The 20,498-nt window shown below is 34.7% G+C and overlaps 3 protein-coding genes across 4 annotated transcripts; all 3 read right to left on the bottom strand.

Moving 5' to 3' along the window:
- Positions 1-1,460: 1,460 nt before the first annotated feature.
- LOC146896893 (putative LRR receptor-like serine/threonine-protein kinase At1g05700) lies at positions 1,461-6,561 on the bottom strand. 2 transcript variants are annotated; one of them, XM_085739238.1, is made up of 13 exons: positions 6,434-6,561; positions 5,797-6,340; positions 5,226-5,698; positions 4,705-4,843; positions 4,546-4,617; positions 4,356-4,427; positions 4,181-4,261; positions 3,808-4,001; positions 3,294-3,517; positions 3,048-3,174; positions 2,562-2,624; positions 2,304-2,490; positions 1,461-2,123 (listed from the first exon to the last, which is right to left on the bottom strand). In XM_085739238.1, the coding sequence occupies exons 1-13, from the start codon at positions 6,543-6,545 to the stop codon at positions 1,715-1,717; spliced, it is 2,697 nt and encodes an 898-aa protein (XP_085595364.1). In that variant the 5' UTR covers positions 6,546-6,561; the 3' UTR covers positions 1,461-1,714. The 2 variants fall into 2 exon arrangements, with proteins under 2 accessions (XP_085595364.1, XP_085595363.1); XM_085739237.1 differs by having other exon boundaries at positions 3,850-4,001.
- A 1,302-nt stretch (positions 6,562-7,863) lies between these two features.
- On the bottom strand, positions 7,864-18,857 carry LOC146896891 (putative LRR receptor-like serine/threonine-protein kinase At1g05700). Its single transcript, XM_085739239.1, has 14 exons — positions 18,730-18,857; positions 18,082-18,626; positions 17,696-17,976; positions 11,806-12,006; positions 11,318-11,457; positions 11,159-11,230; positions 10,817-10,888; positions 10,631-10,711; positions 10,340-10,491; positions 9,704-9,927; positions 9,462-9,588; positions 8,972-9,034; positions 8,713-8,899; positions 7,864-8,406 (listed from the first exon to the last, which is right to left on the bottom strand). Exons 5-14 carry the CDS (start codon positions 11,347-11,349, stop codon positions 8,001-8,003), a joined length of 1,416 nt encoding a protein of 471 aa, XP_085595365.1. The 5' UTR covers positions 11,350-11,457; positions 11,806-12,006; positions 17,696-17,976; positions 18,082-18,626; positions 18,730-18,857; the 3' UTR covers positions 7,864-8,000.
- Positions 17,628-18,811, bottom strand: LOC146896892 (putative LRR receptor-like serine/threonine-protein kinase At1g05700). Its single transcript, XM_085736355.1, has 4 exons — positions 18,730-18,811; positions 18,516-18,626; positions 18,082-18,220; positions 17,628-17,976 (listed from the first exon to the last, which is right to left on the bottom strand). The coding sequence occupies exons 1-4, from the start codon at positions 18,809-18,811 to the stop codon at positions 17,628-17,630; spliced, it is 681 nt and encodes a 226-aa protein (XP_085592481.1).
- Positions 18,858-20,498: the final 1,641 nt, after the last annotated feature.

Below are 20,498 nucleotides of genomic sequence, written 5' to 3'. Positions count from 1 at the left end.
ATTCCATCTATTTACAACAAGTTTTTGATATTGATAATCTGTATCAATATTATCACAACAATATTTCTGTCAAAAAAATTATATCATGAAAATAGAAAATAGTCAACGTAACTACAAAATAAAAAAGTCCATCATATACCTAAAGAGAGGCATAAGACCAAACAAAAGAAGATGTAGGATTGCCTCTTTTTATAAAATTCATATATGTTTCTCTTCAACTGAAGTATCATTAATCATCTCTGTTTTTCTTTAAAAAAAATCACATCTTACTTTAAAGTTTAGTTTTGGTTAATTCTTTTCTCGTTTTTCCATGTAGAGGAAAGGGAGTCATAGACTCTCTTTTTTTTCTTTAATAAGCAGCGGAAGCATAGACTTATTCAAAAAAAAAAACTATTGGGTTGGTGTGGTGGTGTTGGCTTATGACCTTGGAATGTGATCGTCCTCAAAGTCTCAAGTTTCATCTAAATAAGTTGATCTTCAATTTTTGGTTAGTTCAAATTGGAGTTTTTCAAAAAATCTTAATGAAGTCTAAGCAAAATGCCAAAAACTATAAATACGCGACATGTCTACAAAAATTATAAATAGGCGGCATCTTTTAATTATTACTAATTAAGATAATAAAAACAAAAACAAGTAACATTTGTTAATTGTTACTAATAATACTAAAAAAATTGTTACTAAAACTCTTTAGTAACATAGGTTTTGTCTGACAGTTGTCAAATGATACTAAATATAATTAGTAACATTTTTCGTGATAAAAATATCACAAAATCTCAATTATGTCGTATTGTGATCAGGATCGAAGGTGATACCAATTGAGATTGGATTTGGATATTCAGGTCCCAACTCAGCAGGGAACTCAATATAAGAATGAATTATATTGATGTGAGTTGTGAGTCAAGTACAAAAATGCAAAGAATTTAGAGAAAATTGAATGTTGAATGATTGGATTCCTTTTCATTTGGCCATCAGACCCTATTTAACTAGAAAGTTTGTAATAGACGAAAATATTCCAAGGCAACAACCACGTCTTCTAGAACCTTGTTGTAAATTGTAATACGTGGTTTCACTATTACTATTTTGGTTTTTAATAGCGCAAATTTAATAGCATTTCAACATAAATGCTATTAAAAATGCAAAACACAGACATGTTATAGCGCTTTTGAAATACAACATATGCATAAATGGAACTAAGAGGATACCAAATAGGGAATTATTTGGTACTTGTGACATTTATTACTGATAGACAATTATTTGGCACATGTCATTGCAGCCCCTCTACCTCTCTGAAGTACTGGCTACACCTTTTATCTATTCATGTATTGATTCTCTTGTCTCCAAAAACTCTTAATTCAAAATTTGGTAACTACTAAAGAAATCTTTTCAGGAATTAGGATATCAGTCAGCCTTGTGACATAATAAGTTAGCATTCAATTAGTAAAATATGTGCACTGATCAAATTTTGGTTTGTAGAGTAACAACTAACAATTTATTTATCTTTCCAAGCACATTATTGTTCCTTCTAATTTAGGACAAAACTAGTGCTTGTAATTAAGCATCACTCAAACTATAGTATTTGACACACTAATTTTTTTATTCCTAGAAAACTTCCATAGTACAAGTTATTATATATTATACAACAAGGACTCATGTGCTAGGACATTTGCAGTGACATTCAATATAGTACAAAATATCAATATAGGACTAATGGTGCTTATCTAGCTAAAATAGTGGTTTCTGAAACATGTAGCGCAACAGAAACCAATTCATCTCTAGCTCTCATACTTCCGTTATTACTCTGAACCATGTCCAAAGATGCACACTCCTTTAGCTCTCCCAATACTTGGCTTATGTCTGGCCTTTCAGCTACAGTTTGTGAAATGCATGACATGGCTATCTCAACAACTTTCCATGCAGAACTGATGTTGAATTCACCCTGCAACTTCTTATCAACAATGTTTTGAATATCTCCTCTTTTAACTATGGGAATAACCCATTGAAGTATGTGAATGCTCTCTCCAGATTCTCTAACTAGTGCTTTCTTTCCGGTGATCAACACAAATAGAATTATACCAAAGCTATAGATATCATTTTTCTTGTTTGTGTTTCCTGGTATCTGAAATCTATTAAGAAAGGAAACAAATAAGATGCATAAGTGATAATTAAACTTGTGATACTTACCTTTACAATTTGTTTCAAAGTCATGAAATCCTTTACTTGAAATGGATATTTGTGTGAAGTAATTGCTACCAAAAATATTAAAATCTGGTGAATCCAATTTGATTTTTTTATATTACACTTACGGATCAACGTAACCAAATGTACCAGCAGGGCGTGTGGATATATGAGAATCATCATCGTTACCAAAAGCTTTACTTAGACCAAAATCAGCAATCTTTGCATTCAAGTTCTCATCAAGTAGTATGTTTGAAGGCTTCAAATCTCTATGCATGATTGGTGGTTTGCATCCATTATGCAGATAATCCAATCCTGAAAATTCACACTACGGCAATGTAAGGGTGCACAGTGCAAGACAAATTCTGTCATAATCAATACATTACCTTGTGCTGCGTCAACTGCAATGTTAAGCCTCTCATTCCAATTTAAGATATTCGAATTTTCCACTGCATGCAAACAAACATAGTCTTAAAATTCTAAGCATTTAAAACAAAAGCATAGGAAAAATCAATTTCTCTTGCCCTACTTCCTTCCCTATTCATAATCCTTGTCCATAAGGTGTCAACTTAGTGGTACGTAAGAGCTTGACTTTGTATTGTCAAAGGACAGAGTTCAAATCTCATATAAGACACTTGTAAAATATTCGTTAGTGTATCCCTATTAATAATAGTTCATCCTTCCCCAAATTTTTTAAAGCAATCCTTGTAATCATAATAATATAAACTATCGAATATATTCTACCTCTGCTAATGTTTAATCGATTTAATTGATGAAAAAATATACTTTGCATGTTAACCTTTAAAATGTACATTAACTGGAAGTAGTAAATCTATTATGGATGTTGACATTGCGGATAAAATAGAAATTACCTAACAAATGTTGTTGGAGATTTCCTTTGGCCATGTATTCATAAATCAATGCTTTGATTTCAGTTTCATCGCAGTATCCAAGGAGGGAGACCAAATTTCTATGATGAACAATCATTAGAAGTTGTGCCTGCATTTTGAGTTACTATTATCTCTACCAAAGTTAACTGTGAAAATAATGCAGCAATCTATTTATTACTTAAATAAAAATTAAATATATTGTTTTTTAACTTCAATGCAGTGACTAACCTCTGATTGAAATTCATTATAACCTTGCATCGATGATGGTGAAAGCCGCTTAACAGCGACTTGAGTTTGGTCTTGTAGAGTGCCAAAGTAAACTTTTCCAAATCCTCCTTCTCCAATAATAGTTTTGAAGTTATCGGTAACATTGACAATTTCAGTGTAACTGAATTTTTGATGTTTTGATTTCATTGAACTCCTTTTCTTAGAATTTGAAGGCGTAACTACAGCTGTGATAAATAAAACACTATATAGCTAAAGTTTTATGGAGAGTCAACTCTAATTCATGTTATGAGAAAAATATGATTTCATAAATAAATACTCTTTTTAATGACAAAATGTAAAATTCGTTTATAAGACATGAAACATGAAGAATTAGTATAGCAACAGTGGATTTAAATTGCGGATGTGGACGCAATATGGCATCACTGCAATTCGCAATACAATATAACAAAAACTGATTTCATAAATAAACACTTTTTGTGTGTTTGGTGTGATTAATACAACCTATAAGGTATGCATTCAAAACAATGGATTAATACACTACTCCTCTGAGAAGTACCTTTTTGTCTTTTTTGTCTTCTGAATAGCCAAAATCCAAGAAAAATCAAAAGGATTACAGCTAATGCTGAAAACGATGCAACAAGTGGTACAGCAATGTTCTTCTTTTTGCAAGATTCCGTCATACAAGGACCAAGGTTATCATCATCCACACTGAAAAAATCAAAGGTGCTTATATATTAATTGTTATATCATATTAGGAGGAAGAAAACTCAATTATCTTTGCTGAACTTATTATTATTAACATAACAGGAAGAAAAAAAATCCTCATTGAAAATCTGTCGTTTTCTTGAATATAATGTGAATTAATATAGCTTTGAGTATGAGGATACCTCAGTGATAGTGAACCTGTTTTTGATCTCTCAAGAAGTCCACTTGGAACTAACCCTGTAAGGTTGTTCTTCCCCAGGTTTCTGCCATGAAAGGACAAATACATGACACTTTTTATTTTATTTTTTATACTAATAAACAATGAAATTACATTTGATGGATCAACATGGGACTTACAAGACTTTTAGTGACCGGAGTTGCATCAGAAAATCAGGTATAGAACCATTTAAGCTATTGTTTGATAAATCCCTGAAAGAAAACAATTTAAATGCTGAGTTACAATTTTGAATCTCCAATAAAGAGAGAATAATTTCAAAATCGAATAGATTTGATTTCAACATTTAACCAAATGAGATTAGGAACTCACAAGTACTGTAACATAGTGAGCTTTGATATGGAAGATGATATCTCTCCTGTCAATCCACTTGAAGACAAATTCCTGGTTGCATTTACAAATATAACTTCAGAGGATAATTGTAGTTTTTGAATTTATGCATATGGTTTATTTAAGGAATTATAAACTTACAAAGATGTAATTCTTGGGATGTTATTGCCATCGATACTACAGTTTATGCCTTCCCACATGTAATTCACAGGGGCACATGGATCTCCTTGCCAATTTCTAGCCACCTCATAGGCCTTCTCGATGTTTGTGATAGTATCAACTAGTATTTCGTATTCAAAAAAATTGTTCAAAAGGACTTCAAGCCAATTTTCACATTACTTTACACCACAAGTGACACTAAGTCATATACTATATTCATCCCTAAATATAGGCGCTCGTTGAGTAAATCACGGGAACTAAGCAAGTTGATAGTAATATTTACAAATTTGTTGATTTTTAATATTGGTTTAGAAGTTTAGCCTCCAGGAGAGAGAATTAGTTCATCTTTTCATCGTAGTAATTTTATACAGATTGCAGAAAAAGATGTAAGATAATTAAGGGTATGTTGGTAAAGAAATAATTAATACAGCTGAAAACATATCAAGAGGATCCTATATTTGGGAGATAGTATGCTTTTAAACTACACTAAAGGGCTAGCTTACCATCATCCTGTTGAGTTTCTGAGTATGAGAAGTTTTTTACTTTATAAACCTCAACGGCATTCAGGATGGGTGGAAGGGTTGAATTATCTGTCTTGGAAAGGGTAAATATATACTTTGTCGCTCCAGTCAAAGGAATTGTACTGAATATGGTATCTACTGACCGGTATACAGGTATCTCAGGTCCATACATATGGATTCCATTCACTGTGATATTGAATGATCTAGTTTCATTTGCTGCCAGATTTTCAAATTCAGTAATGTGCAAATATATGTAGTATTGGTCATTTACATTAACTGCATCAAAACTGAATTGTATAGGAGCACTGGCATTTACTGGTGTAACAGCCGTGCTCATCACAACTGCTGGTGGTTTATAAATATTCTGAATTAATATTTCATCTTTGGTGCTTATGCGTTTCATCTCATTCCATTCAAAAGCATACCAGATGCGATCTAAAACATCATCTTTGTACCTGTTGTTTGTTTATGACCAAAAAAAATTATCAGTTAATTATTTAAATAAATATTAAAGTTAGCTAATCAATGTGCTGCTACTAGAAGACTATCTTACCTGTATTCTAAGTTTGTGATGGAACCTATATCAAATCGAAAGAAGTATGATAATACTGATGATTTAGCTGCGTATGTGACATAAGCTGTATTGTCCAAAGTCCTCAATTCTATAGCTGAAATGAATGGAGTACCTTTTCCTGTGTTAACAAGACATGGTTGTATGTGATCTTGTGATGGAGTGTAAATGATCTCCTTGATTGTCATGCGTGATAAATTGGTGAACTTCACTGTATCCCAAACATTAGCTCCAAAATGAAGATCAAATTGTGGTGGCTCATTTAAATCATCATAGTTACCATAATAGAAAGAAGCTCTGATTAAATATTTGGTACCATTGGTTACATCTATTTTGTAACAATTTTTCACTCCACTAGGAAAGCTCCTCACATATTCTAGTTGTTGTAGAACATTATTGCCTGTAGGTAATATCCTCTTACTTACACCACTGTCTATGAATTTGGCATCTGAAATGTAATTTATGTCTGTGCTTGTCTCAGAATAGCTCGATTTTCGAGGTAGACCACAATCTATGCTAATGAATCCTGAGATATATATATGAACATATTAAGATAACTTCAACTACAATAATTACTTGTAACAAATATGTGACATTTATAAAGCAGCTATAGACAAACCTGATTGATCCTGAGCCTGTAGCAAAACCAAAGTAGTAAGGACACCAAGCAATACTGAAAGAAAATGTGAAGGCAGTAACATTCCTATCAAATTTTGCTTCATTAGGAACATACAATTAATGAATGATGATGAGCACTAAAGCTACACATGGAAGAATTTATACTACTAGAGAGTCGCATTCCACTTCAATTTACGTACGCAGCGCTGTCAATTTTACTAGTGTCATGTTTTAGTATTATTTTCCAAAATACTGTTAATATATATATTAAACTCAATTGTTTGCCCAGTCTAAGAAATGGAGGTAATTATCCCAACATGGAGGTAATATATATTTCAAATAGTAAACTCAAGCAATGACAAATTCTTTTCTTTTCTTCTTCTTTTTGAGGAAAAACAATGGCAAATTATTAAACAACAAACCATTGGATGATTAATATAATCAGCAATCAGCAACTATCGAGTGACTTTCACAATAATTTAGAATTCTTGCATACTTTACTAATTGAATGGTGCAATTTACAAGTCATACATTTTTTTGAGAGGCAAGTAAGTCATGCCATACATATTCATGCATAATTTACTAATTCAATGGTGTAATTTTAATTATTTATTTTCTAGTTGATTTCAGATGTAACTTCTTTTTGACAAAATGTGCTGCTTAATATTAAGTACTCAACCTGTCACACAATCACACGTAGATAATCTCTAAATGAGAACAAGCAGTGTTGACTTCATCAATCCATATCCTCTTTGCATATATTTCCACTAATACCATGTTTTTATATTCATGAATTATCCCAACTCAGAACAGGGAACTCAATATAAGAATGAATTTATGTTGACGTGACTTGTGTGAGTCAAGTACATAATTGAAGATAATTTAGAGAAAATTGAATGTTGAATGATTGGATTCCTTTTCATTTGGCCATCAGACCCTATTTAACTAGCAGGTTTGTTACAGATGAGAATATTCTAACAACCATATAACTTTGTTGTAGAATGCAATACTTGGTTTACTATTTGAAATACAACAAATGCATAAATGAAACAAAGGGAATGCCAAATAGGAAAATAACGTGGTTGTGAGGGTGTCATGGCAGTCACTCTACCTCTCTGCAGTACTGGATATTGCATTAATCTTTTCTTGTATTGATGTTTCTGTTTCCAAAAACTCTTAATATACAAAATTAAACACGGATAAGAATTCCGCACCATGGTTTTACTTGTACAGATGATAAATTTCAGAATTAGGATATCAGTCAGCCTTGTGACATAGTAAGTTAGCACACAATAGTAAAATATGTGCATTGATCAAATTTCGGTTTTTAGAGTAGTAACTAACAATTTATTTTTCCATACATGTTATTCTACCTGATAGTTTAGGAGAAAAAATAGTGATTCTAATAAAGCATACCTCATACTATAGTAGTTGACACACAAGCTTTTTTATTCCGAGAAAACTTCCAGAATACAAATTATTATATAAATACAACAAGGACTAATGTACTATGACATTTGGAGTGACACTGAACATATATAGGATAAAAATATCATTATAAATGGTGGTTATCTAGCTGAAAGACTGGTTTCTGATACAGTGGCTATAGAAACAAATTCATCTCTAGCACTTGTGCTTCCATTATTTCTCCGAACCATGTCCAAAGATAGACATTCCTTTAGCTCTGCCAATATTTCGCTTATTTTTGGCCTTTCAGTTACAGTTTGTGAAGTGCATGACATGGCTATCTCGACTACTTTCCATGCAGAACTGATGCTGAAATCACCCTGCAACTTCATATCCATAATGTTTTCAATATCTCCGCTCTTAACTATGGGAATAACCCATTGAAGTATGTGAGTGCTTTCTCCAGATGCTCTCACTAAAGCTTTCTTTCCGGTGATCAACACAAATAGAATTATACCAAAGCTATAGATATCATTTTTCTTATTTGTGTTTCCTGCTATCTGAAATCTATTAAGAAAAGAAATAAATAAGATTTATAAGTGATCCTTAAACTTTTACATTTTTTCTTTTCATTATTATACAAATCATAAACCAAATGAAATAGTAGTATATGTTAATAAAAAAAATAAAAAACTAAACTAAAATTAAATTAATATAGCAATCTAACTTTTTGCACACAATATATCATGTAACTTTACTACTTGTTTCAAAGTCATGAAATCCTCTACTTGAAATGGATGTTTATGTGAACTAAATGCTACAAAAATTAATAAAATCTGGTCAATCCAATTTGATTTTTTATATCACACTTACGGATCAATGTAACCAAATGTACCAGCAGGGCGTGTGGATACATGAGTATCATCAACGTTGCCAAAAGCTCTACTTAGACCAAAATCTGCAATCTTTGCATGCAAGTTTTCATCTAGTAGTATGTTAGAAGGCTTCAAATCTCTATGCATAATAGGTGGTTTACATCCATTATGCAGATAATCCAATCCTGAAAATTCACACAAAGGGCAATGTAAGGGTGCACGATGCAAGAATTATGTTGCCGTAAACAATACATTACCATGTGCTGCGTCAATTGCAATGTTAAGCCTCTCGTTCCAATTTAAGATATTTGAAGTTTCCACTGCATGCACACAAGGATTAGTCTTGAAATTCTTAACAAGCATTTAAAACGAAAGCATAGGAAAAATTAATTTCTCTTGCCCTTCTCCCTGCCTTATTCATAATCTTTGTCTATAAGGTTTCATCATAGTGGTAAGAGCTTGACTTTGTAATGTCAAAGAACTGAGTTCAAATCTCATATCAGACACTTGTAAAATGGTCATTAGTGTATTTCAATCTATATTGATAATAATTTTTCCTTCCCCAAAATTTTTAATGGAATCCTTGTTATCCTAATAATAAAAAAAATTTGTATTTTACCTCTGCTAAGGTTTGATCGATTTAATTGATGAAAAAATATTCTTTGCATGTTAACCTTTAAAATGTACATAAACTTGAAGTAGTAAATCTATTATGGATGTTGACACTGCGGATAAAATAGAAATTACCTAACAAATGTTGTTGGAGATTTCCTTTGGCCATGTATTCATAAATCAATGTTTTGTTTTCAGTTTCATCACAGTATCCAAGGAGGGAGACCAAATTTCTATGATGAACAATCATTAGAAGTTGTGCCTGCATTTTAAATTTTATCTCTACCAAAGTTAGCTGTGAAAATAATGCAGCAATCTATTTATTACTTAAATAAAAATTAAATATGTTGTTTTTTAACTTCAATGAAGTGTCTAACCTCTGATTGAAATTCATTATAACCTTGCATCGATGATGGTGAAAGCCGCTTGACAGCGACTTGAGTTTGGTCTTGTAGAGTGCCAAAGTAAACTTTTCCAAATCCTCCTTCTCCAATAATAGTTTTGAAGTTATCGGTCATATTGACAATTTCAGTGTAACTGAATTTTTGATGTTTTGATTTCATTGAACTCCTTTTCTTAGAATTTGAAGGCGTAACTACAGCTGTGATAAATAAAATTGAATGAAAATGCAAGGATGTGTGAAAAATGTGGCAGAAAAGCAATATCAGATTTACACTAGATGACACAAGAATAAAATACTATATAGCTAAAGTTTTATGGAGAGTCGACTCTAATTCATGTTATGAGAAAAATATGATTTCATAAATAAATACTCTGTATAATGACAAAATATAAAATTCGTTTATAAGACATGAAACATGAAGAATTAGTATAGCAACAGTGGATTTAAATTGCGGATGTGGACGCAATATGGCATCACTGCAATTCGCAATACAATATAACAAAAACTGATTTCATAAATAAACACTTTTTGTGTGTTTGATGTGATTAATACAACCTATAAGGTATGCATTCAAACCAATGGATTAATAGACTACTCCTCTGAGAAGTACCTTTTTGTCTTTTTTGTCTTCTGAATAACCAAAATCCAAGAGAAATCAAAAGGATTAGAACTAATGCTGAAAACGATGCAACAAGTGGTACAGCAATGTTCTTCTTTTTGCAAGATTTCGTCGTACAAATACCAAGGTTATCATCATCCACGCTGAAAAAAGTCAAAGGTGCTTAGATATTAATTATCAAATCATAAATGTTGATATTAGGAAGAAAATAAAGCTTCATTGAAAATTCATCTTTTTCTTGATTATAATATAAATTGATATAGCTTTGAGTATGAGCCATACCTCAGAGATAGTGAACCTGTTTTTGATCTCTCAAGGAGTCCACTTGGAACTAACCCTGTAAGATTGTTCTTCTCCACGTTTCTGCCATCAAAGGACAAATAAATATGACTTGTTTATCTTATACACAAGACTTGGAACTAACCCTGTAAGATTGTTCTGCCCCTATAAAATCGATATGAGACTTACAAGACTTTTAGTGACCGCAGTTGCATCAGAAAATCGGGTATAGGACCATTTAAGCTATTATTAGATAAATTCCTGAAATAAAACAATGCAAATGCCATGTTACAAATTTTAATCTCCAATAAAGAGAGAATAACTTCCAAATGGAGTGGATTTGTTTTATCATTTAACCATATGAGGTTTAAGCTATATTTTGATATATATTTGTTATTTTAAATAAATGAAGTAATAACATGATAGATGATCATATAACATTTTAGAAAAGAAAAATATGATCTTCCCTCAGTTCCAAAATCCTTCATCCAAACATACTGTTTATTTAATCAAATGAGAATATGAACTCACAAGTACTCTAACATAGTGAGCTTTGATATGGAAGATGGTATCTCCCCTGTCAATCCACTTGAAGCCAAATTCCTGGTTGCATTTCCAAATAATACTTCAGAGGATAATTGAAGTTTTTGAATTTATGCATATAGTTTATTTAAGGAATTGTAAACTTACAAAGATGTGATTCTTGGGAATGTTATTGCCATCAATACTACAGTTTAGGCCTTCCCACATATACTTCACAGGACCACATGGATCTCCTTGCCAATTTCTAGCCACCCCATAAGTGTTCTTGATGTTCATGATAGTATCAACTAGTATTTTGTATGAAAAAGAAAAAACAGTTCAAAAGGATTTCAAGATATTTCGTAAATCGTTTACAATATACTGTCTCCTTCCATAAATATAAGACCCTAGTGACTAAATCACGTGAATTAAAAAAGTTGTTAATTGGTAGCCGTAGCAGTAGTAGTCGTGGTAGCAGTAGCAGTAGCAGTAGTAGATTTGTGGACTTCTAGTTTTTTTTTTTTTTTGCAAGTTTACCCTTCGAGAAAGAGAAATAATCTATGTTTTTGTCAAGGAATAATCAACGCAATAGAAAATATATCAAGAGGACCTTATATTTAGAAATAGTTGGTAGTATTTGTGTGGAGCTAGCTTACCATCTTCCTGTTCAGTTTCTGATTGTGAGAAGTTTTTTACTTGATAAACCTCGATAGCATTGAGGATGGGTGGAAGGGTTGAATTCTCTGTCTTAGAAAGGGAAATTTGATATGTTTGGGCGCTAGGCAAAGGTGTTAAACTAAATATCGTAGTATATGGTGTCCGGTATATAGGCGCCACAGGTCCATACCAAAACTTGTTGTTGTGAATTCGGACAAAATCACACCAATGAATAACAAAGATGTGTGGAGCAAAGGAAGTGGTAATCAATAGATAAAGTGTCTCCAAGCAACAACAACAAAAACAGATCTAAATCTAAGTGTAGAGCAACACCACAAGCATAATCAAAGCAATAAAGATAAGCAATGAAAGAAAGGAACAAACACACCAAGATGGTAACCCAGTTTGGTCCAATATGACCTACTCTGGGGGAGAGAGCAGCCCTCCAATCCACTAAGATGAAAGTGATACAAATGGGTTACAAGAAATTAGCTTAAAAGCTCACAAAAGAACAAGACCTAATTTCTACCCATTTTCATGTCACCCACACTCGCAATGAATCCTAAGAGAAAACACAAAAGGAAGCTTTTGATCCTTCCAATGGTGAAATCTCACTACCCAAGGTGTTTACAATGTTTCCCAACCCAAGAGATCCTCACTACAAAGACACTCAACCCTAAAGTTACCTCCTTTGTAATCCAAGTTTCTCTCTCTTCAAGCTCTCCTTCAAAATCTGCAAAGAAACACTTATATAGCAGTCTTCAGCTGTCAAAATCGTGTCACGTTTGTCCAAATCGTGACACGTTTGATACGTACGACCCAAGGTACGACCAACCTTATCCAGAAAACGTGCCCAGCAAGCCGAAAATCGTGTCACGTTTTCCCAAAATCGTGCCACGATTATACACCAGCAAAACATGCTTTCGGCATAGCCAAAATCGTGACACGTTTATGAAATCGTGTCACGTTTTCTCTATTTCTCAAAACCACAAATTTGAAGCCAAAAACAACATTCTCCACCTTGACTTCTAATTTGGTGATGATGTCAGTTTAACCATCAACCACCATGCTGCTCTCTCCAAAAGGGAATTACTCTTCAACAAACTTGATCAAGTCCAAGCAATGCTTGAACCTTGATCTAGGCAGTGACTTGGTAAACACATCCGTCGGATTCTCTTCTGATGCCACTTTTTCTACCACAATCTCTTTTGATTCAATCATGTCTCTAACAAAGTGCAAGCGAATGTCAATGTGCTTTGTCCTCTCATGATACACTTGATGATTCGCCAAGTGAATGGCGCTTTGGCTATCACAATGTATCTTCACACATTCTTGAGTAATTCCTAACTCACCAATCATCCCTTTCAACCATATGGCCTCTTTCACCCCTTCAACAAGGGCAATGTACTCCGCTTGAGTGGTAGATAATGCCACCACGGATTGTTGATTTGCCTTCCAACTAATAGCCGTGCCATAAAGAGTAAACACAAAACCCGATAGAGATTTTCTTGTGTCCACATTGCCCGCATAGTCCGCATCAACATACCCCTCTAAAGCGTCTTCATCTTGAGCTGCTCTTGTGTACTTCAAACCGCCCTTCAAAGACCCATTCAAATACCTCAACACCCACTTCAAAGCTTGCCAATGCACAATACCCGGATTTGCCATAAACCGACTCACAATGCTAACCGCATAAGCTAAGTCCGGCCTACTACAAACCATTCCATACATGATGCTTCCAACCCCACTTGCATAGGGAGTACTTTCCATCGCTTGCTTCTCATCCTCGGATTGAGGACATTGTTTTATGGACAACTTTGTGTGGTGACCCAAGGGAGTGCTCACGGTTTTAGAGTTTGTCATTCTAAAACGCTCCACCACCTTCTTCAAATAACTAAGTTGAGATAAGAAAAGTTCACCTTTGTCACGATTCCTCAAGATATCAATTCCAAGAACTCTCTTTGCCGGACCAAGATCTTTCATCTCAAATTCACCATTTAACTTTTCTTTGAGCTTCACAATCTCATCCTTGCTAGAGCTTGCCATCAAGATATCATCCACATATAGAAGAAGGTAGAGAATGACTTTCTCACCCCTCTTCAACATGTACACACAAGAATCATACCCGCTTCTCACAAAGCCGGTCTTCAAAAGAAATTCATCAAACCGACGATACCATTGCCTTGGGCTTTGCTTCAACCCATACAAAGATTTCTTCAAAAGACATACCTTAGACTTATCCTCCACAAAACCTTCCGGTTGCTCCATGTAGATTGTCTCTTCAAGGTCACCATGTAAGAAAGCGGTCTTTACATCCATTTGTTCCAACTCAAGATTGAATTGATTCACAATAGCCATAAGTATCCTTATGGAACAATGTTTCACCACCGGTGAGAAGATCTCATTGTAGTCGATCCCCTCCACTTGAGTAAAACCCTTGGCCACAAGTCTTGCTTTGTACCTAGGACCTTCAACTCCCGGAATACCTTCCTTTTTCTTGAAGATCCACTTGCATCCAACTACCCTTTGGTGTTTAGGTAGCTTCACAAGTTTCCAAGTTTGGTTCTTTTCCAATGAATCCATCTCTTCATTCACCGCCTTCAACCAATACTTGCTTTCTTTGCTCTCAAATGCCTCCTTGAAGTTTCTAGGCTCCGAGTCTTGCACATCTTCAGCCGCATTTAGAGCAAAACACACCAAGTCCGCAAAACCATATCTTCTAGGTGCCGTAATGATCCTCCTCTCTCTATCTCTAGCCAAAAGATAATCGGGATCCACTACCGGTTGAGTTCCACTTGTATCCGATGTTGAAGCTTCATCTTCCACATCATCTTTCTCTTCATTTGGAAGCTCCACCTCAAACTGAGTTTCCTCCACCATTGTTTCCGGTTCTAAAGTCTCTAGGTCTTTACACTTCATCCCCATACGGGTCTCATCAAAGGTAACATCCCTACTAATCAAGACTTTTGACCCTCCACTAGAGTCCAATTTCCACAACTTGTAACCCTTCACACCTTCCGGATAACCAATGAAGACACATTTCAAAGCTCTAGGCTCAAGCTTGTCTTGCTTGATATGCGCATATGCCAAAGCTCCGAAAACCTTCAAAGAGGAGTAATCTGCCGGTTTCCCACTCCATACCTCCATAGGTGTCTTGAAGTCTATTCCCGTTGATGGACATCTATTGATCAAATAAGCAGCAGTTGTCACTGCTTCACCCCAGAAACTCTTAGGTAACCCAGCTCCTAGAACCATGCACCTCACCCGCTCCAAAAAGGTCCTATTCATCCGTTCAGCAAGACCATTTTGTTGCGGTGTTCTCGGTACGGTTCTATGCCTCTTGATTCCTTTTAACCTGCAAAACTCATTAAATTGCTCTGAAACAAACTCCAGGCCATTGTCAGTTCTCAAACCTTTTAGTTTAGTTCCCATTTGATTTTCTATGAGAGTGTGCCATTCCTTAAACTTCTCAAATGTGTCACTTTTGTTTTTCAAAACAAAGACCCACACTCTCCTAGAATAATCATCAATGATGGAAAGAAAATAGGAACCCCCTCCATGAGTAAGAGTCTTGGAAGGACCCCAAAGGTCCGAATGCACATACTCAAAAGGTCTACTAGAATGATGCATACCACTACCAAACTTCACTCTATGTTGCTTGCCTAGTATGCAATGCTCACAAAATTCTAGCTTGTCCAATTTATCTTTTCCTAGCAAACCTTGTTTAGCTAGTTCAACTAAACCTTTTTCACTAACATGCCCCAATCTCAAATGCCACAATTCGGAATTATTATGAGGTACTACACTAGCTACCGATGCATTACCAATTACTATGGAACCATCTAAAATGTATAAACCATTCATTTTAGACCCTTTAACCGTAATCAATGCACCATGCGAAATTTTACAAACCCCATGCTCAATTCTAGTGCTATAACCTAGACTATCAAACATGCTAAGGGAAATTAAATTTCGCTTAAGTTCGGGAACAAACCTCACATCCTTTAAAAGGAATTCACGGCCATCAAACATCTTTAGACGAACGGTGCCCATGCCTTGGACTTTGCACGCTTTGTTATTTCCGAGTCGAACAACTCCTCCTTCTTTTAGAGCCAAAGTCTCAAAATATTCCTTCCTAGGACACATGTGATAAGAGCATCCCGAGTCCAAAACCCAACTCTTCTCTGGTTCCCAACTTGTGACCACTAGTGCACCCGCACTCTCATAACCATCTTCATCGGACGCCACCGCAACTTGAACGGAAGAACTACCATTGCCCCCTTTATCCGGGCAATCCTTCTTGTAGTGACCTTGCTTATGACAAAGAAAGCATTTATACTTTGATTTGTCAAAGCCCTTGGACTTAGACTTGGACCTCGACTTCCCCTTGCCTTTTCCTCTTTGCTCACTTCTCCCTCTTGTAACATTCAAGCCTTCACCACCATCATCAACCTTCAAGTCCTTGAACTTGGTCAATTCCTTGGTTCTCAAAGCCGATTGGACCTCCTCCAAAGTAGTGGTGCCCTCCTTACCATAAAGGATGGTATCCTTGAAATGCTCAAAAGACTTTGGTAATGAACAAAGTAACAACAAAGCCTTATCCTCATCTTCCATATTAACTTCAATGTTGGCCAAATCATCAAGAATTTTGTTAAATTCCGCCAATTGCTCCGAGATTGTTTTAGACTCCACCATCCTAAATGAATAAAGTTGTTGTTTCAAGAGTTGCCTATGAGCCAACGATTTCGTCATGTACAATGACTCCAACTTAGCCCACATCGACGCCGCGGTAGCCTCCCTCGCGACATCCCTTAAAACCTTATCTCTGAGACATAAAACAATGGCACTCTTTGCCTTGTCTATCATCTCACGCTTCTCCGCTTGTGTCAAATGTGCCGGCATCGCCGCTTCACCCTTCAATGCTTCTACACACTTTTGTTGTGTCAAAACCGCTTGCATCTTAACCTTCCACAACCCGAAATCATTACTTCCGGTGAACTTCTCGATGTCCCACTTTGAACCCATGATACCAACTTTACCAATTCACGCCTATGCCCCACGGTGGGCGCCAATTGTTGTGAATTCGGACAAAATCACACCAATGAATAACAAAGATGTGTGGAGCAAAGGAAGTGGTAATCAATAGATAAAGTGTCTCCAAGCAACAACAACAAAAACAGATCTAAATCTAAGTGTAGAGCAACACCACAAGCATAATCAAAGCAATAAAGATAAGCAATGAAAGAAAGGAACAAACACACCAAGATGGTAACCCAGTTTGGTCCAATATGACCTACTCTGGGGGAGAGAGCAGCCCTCCAATCCACTAAGATGAAAGTGATACAAATGGGTTACAAGAAATTAGCTTAAAAGCTCACAAAAGAACAAGACCTAATTTCTACCCATTTTCATGTCACCCACACTCGCAATGAATCTAAGAGAAAACACAAAAGGAAGCTTTTGATCCTTCCAATGGTGAAATCTCACTACCCAAGGTGTTTACAATGTTTCCCAACCCAAGAGATCCTCACTACAAAGACACTCAACCCTAAAGTTACCTCCTTTGTAATCTAAGTTTCTCTCTCTTCAAGCTCTCCTTCAAAATCTGCAAAGAAACACTTATATAGCAGTCTTCAGCTGTCAAAATCGTGTCACGTTTGTCCAAATCATGACACGTTTGATACGTACGACCCAAGGTACGACCAACCTTATCCAGAAAACGTGCCCAGCAAGCCGAAAATCGTGTCACGTTTTCCCAAAATCGTGCCACGATTATACACCAGTAAAACATGCTTTCGGCATAGCCAAAATCGTGACACGTTTATGAAATCGTGTCAGGTTTTCTCTGTTTCTCAAAACCACAAATTTGAAGCCAAAAACAACACTTGTCATTCACCGAGATATTGAATACTCTAGTTTCATTTGCTGCCAGCTCTTCAACCTCGTTAAAGTGCATGTAGAGGTAGTATTGATCATTTACATTATTTGCTGCCCATGCAAATTTTAAAGGTGTATCGTGATTTACTGATGTAACAGCAGTGTTCATCACAACTGCTGGTAGTTCATACATACTCTGAACTAATCGATCATCATTGGTAAGTGAGGTGTTTAATCGTTTAAAACTCGATTGAAAAGGAAACCAGATGCGGTCATAAACATCATCTTTGTACCTGTTGTTTGTACGTGACCAACAAAAATTATCAGTAATTGACTTTTATGTTATTTATTTATATTAAAGTTAGCTAATTAACGTGCTGCTAGTTAGTACATCTTACCTGTATTCGAAGTTTGCGATGGAACCTATATCATATCGTATGAAGAATACTACTACTGCTGATTTAACTGAGTCTGTGATATAAGAGTCACGGTTCAAAGTCCTCAATTCTATAACTGAAATGAATGGAGTCCCTTTTCCTGTATTAACGAGACATGGTTGTATGTAATCTAGCGATGGAGTGTAAATGATCTCACTGGTATACGATGCGAGACACATTGGTGAACTTCACCGTAACCCAAACATTGGGTCCAAAATGAAGATCAAATTGTGGTGGTTGATTTAGATTATCATAGTTACCATAATAGAAAGAAACTCTGATTAAATATTTAGTATCACTTGTTACATTTATTCTGTAACAATTTCTCACTCCATTTGGAAAGCTCCTTAAATAGTTTAGTTGCTGTTTAATAATATCCTCTGTAGGTGCTATACTCTTGCTTACACCACTATCTATGAACTCTGCATCTGATATGTAATTTATGCCTGTGTCCGGTTGAGAATAGTTCAAATGTTCCGGTAGGCCACAATCTATGCTAATGAATCCTGAGATATGTATGAACTTATTAAGATAACTTCAACTAGAATAATTATTTGTAACAACTATGTGACATATATAAAGCAGGTATAGACAAATTCATAGACAGACCTGATTGATCCTGAGCTTGTACCAAAACCAAAGTAGTAAGTACACCAAGCAATACTGAAAGAAAATGCAAAGGCAGTAACATTCCTATTATTTTTTGCTTCATTGGGAAGATACAATTAATGAATGATGAGTGCTAATGCTAAACATGGAAGAATTTATACTACTAGAGAGTCGCATTCCACTACAATTTTCGTACGCAGCGCTGTCAATTTTATTAGTGTCATGTTTTAGAATTATTTTCCAAAATACTGTTAACATATATGGGTTAAGAGGAATGCTAGCAACACTCTCTTTTCAAAAAAAATGTTATGTTTAACCCTGTCATTTGGGCGAGTTTTGTTTTACCACTGTCAAAAAAATAAGGAATTCCATTTCGACTCTTAGGAGTTGCCCATTTACAACCATGTTAAAAAAATGGATATCATGTTGTCGACTCGGGATTAATTACATAGCAGACTCGAATGATCTAAGACATAAGGATATGTTGATGCGCTTACTTAGAGTAGAAGAAATCATAGTTATGTGGGTTAACCAAAAAAAAAATATAAAAAAAGTAAAGTCTGATCAAGAATTGTTTCACTCATAGATTGAACTCATTGCTAATTGAAAAAATATCTCAAAATAAGTGGCATATTTAAATGATTTTACTGCACAATGTACTACTCATAGTACTAGAGTGTAGATTTTAAGAACATCTCCAACGACAAAATTTTTGTCTTTTACTAAACAATGACAAATTCTTTTCTTTTTTTTAGGAAAAACAATGACAAATTCTTAAACAACCAACCATTGGATGATTAATATAATCATCAACTATCGACTGACTTTCACAATAATTTATAATTCATGCATATTTTACCAATTAAATAGTGTAATTTACAAGTAAGCCATACATTTTTTTGAGAAGCAAGTAAGTCATACATGCATAATTTACTAATTCAATGGTGTAATTTTAATTATTTATTTTCCAGTTGATTTCAGATGTAACTTTTTTTTTGACAAAATGTGTTGCTTAATATTAATTACTCAACCTGTCACACACTCACACGTAGATAATCTCTAATAATAATAAAACTAATAAAAAATAATTAGGAACTGTGCTCATATTCATGTTATTTTATATTTTCTAGCACATTTCTAAATGAGAACAAGCAGTGTTGACTTCCTCTAAAAAATAAAAAATAAAAACAATCAGTGTTGACTTCTTCAACCCATATCCTCTTTGCATATATTTCTAGTAATACCATGTTTTTGAAAGTTAATCAATATTAGATCTTCACTCACATATCGAAAGTCCACAATTCTTGTAAAAAAAAAAAAATCAAAAGTCCACAATTCTAAAGACAAAATCCCCAATTTTTGACATATAAAAAATACTAACAATTATTTAACAACACAATGTACCACTCATAGTCCTAGTTGGAGGATTAATCAACCAATTTAATACAATTTGAATCATATAACAAATTCAAAATAAAAAAAAGATATTCATTACCTGTTGTTGTCCCTGGATGGTTTCTTGGAAGGCTGCCCGTGGAGGGGGGTGGAAGGGAAGATGAGAGACGATAGAGAGATAGTGTGATGTGAATTTGAGAGTGTGAGAATGCCTGTTGGGCCAATGGTGCAAAACCAAATTTTTCAGGGGTTCAAAATTCAATAAACTTAGGTGGTTTGTACTTTGTATAATTTTTTTAAATTTCAGGGTGTCAATGGGAATGGAATTGGATAAAAAATTACTTTCTCCTTTATCTTTTTATTATTTCTCGCTC

This window comes from Medicago sativa, chromosome 8, assembly GCF_051527215.1.
Source record: "Medicago sativa cultivar Bolivia chromosome 8, Bolivia_mono, whole genome shotgun sequence".
In the NCBI taxonomy this organism is placed as follows: Eukaryota; Viridiplantae; Streptophyta; class Magnoliopsida; order Fabales; family Fabaceae; genus Medicago; species Medicago sativa.
The sequence above is the reverse complement of the archived record's forward strand: the minus strand, read 5'-3'. Positions and strand labels throughout refer to the sequence as shown.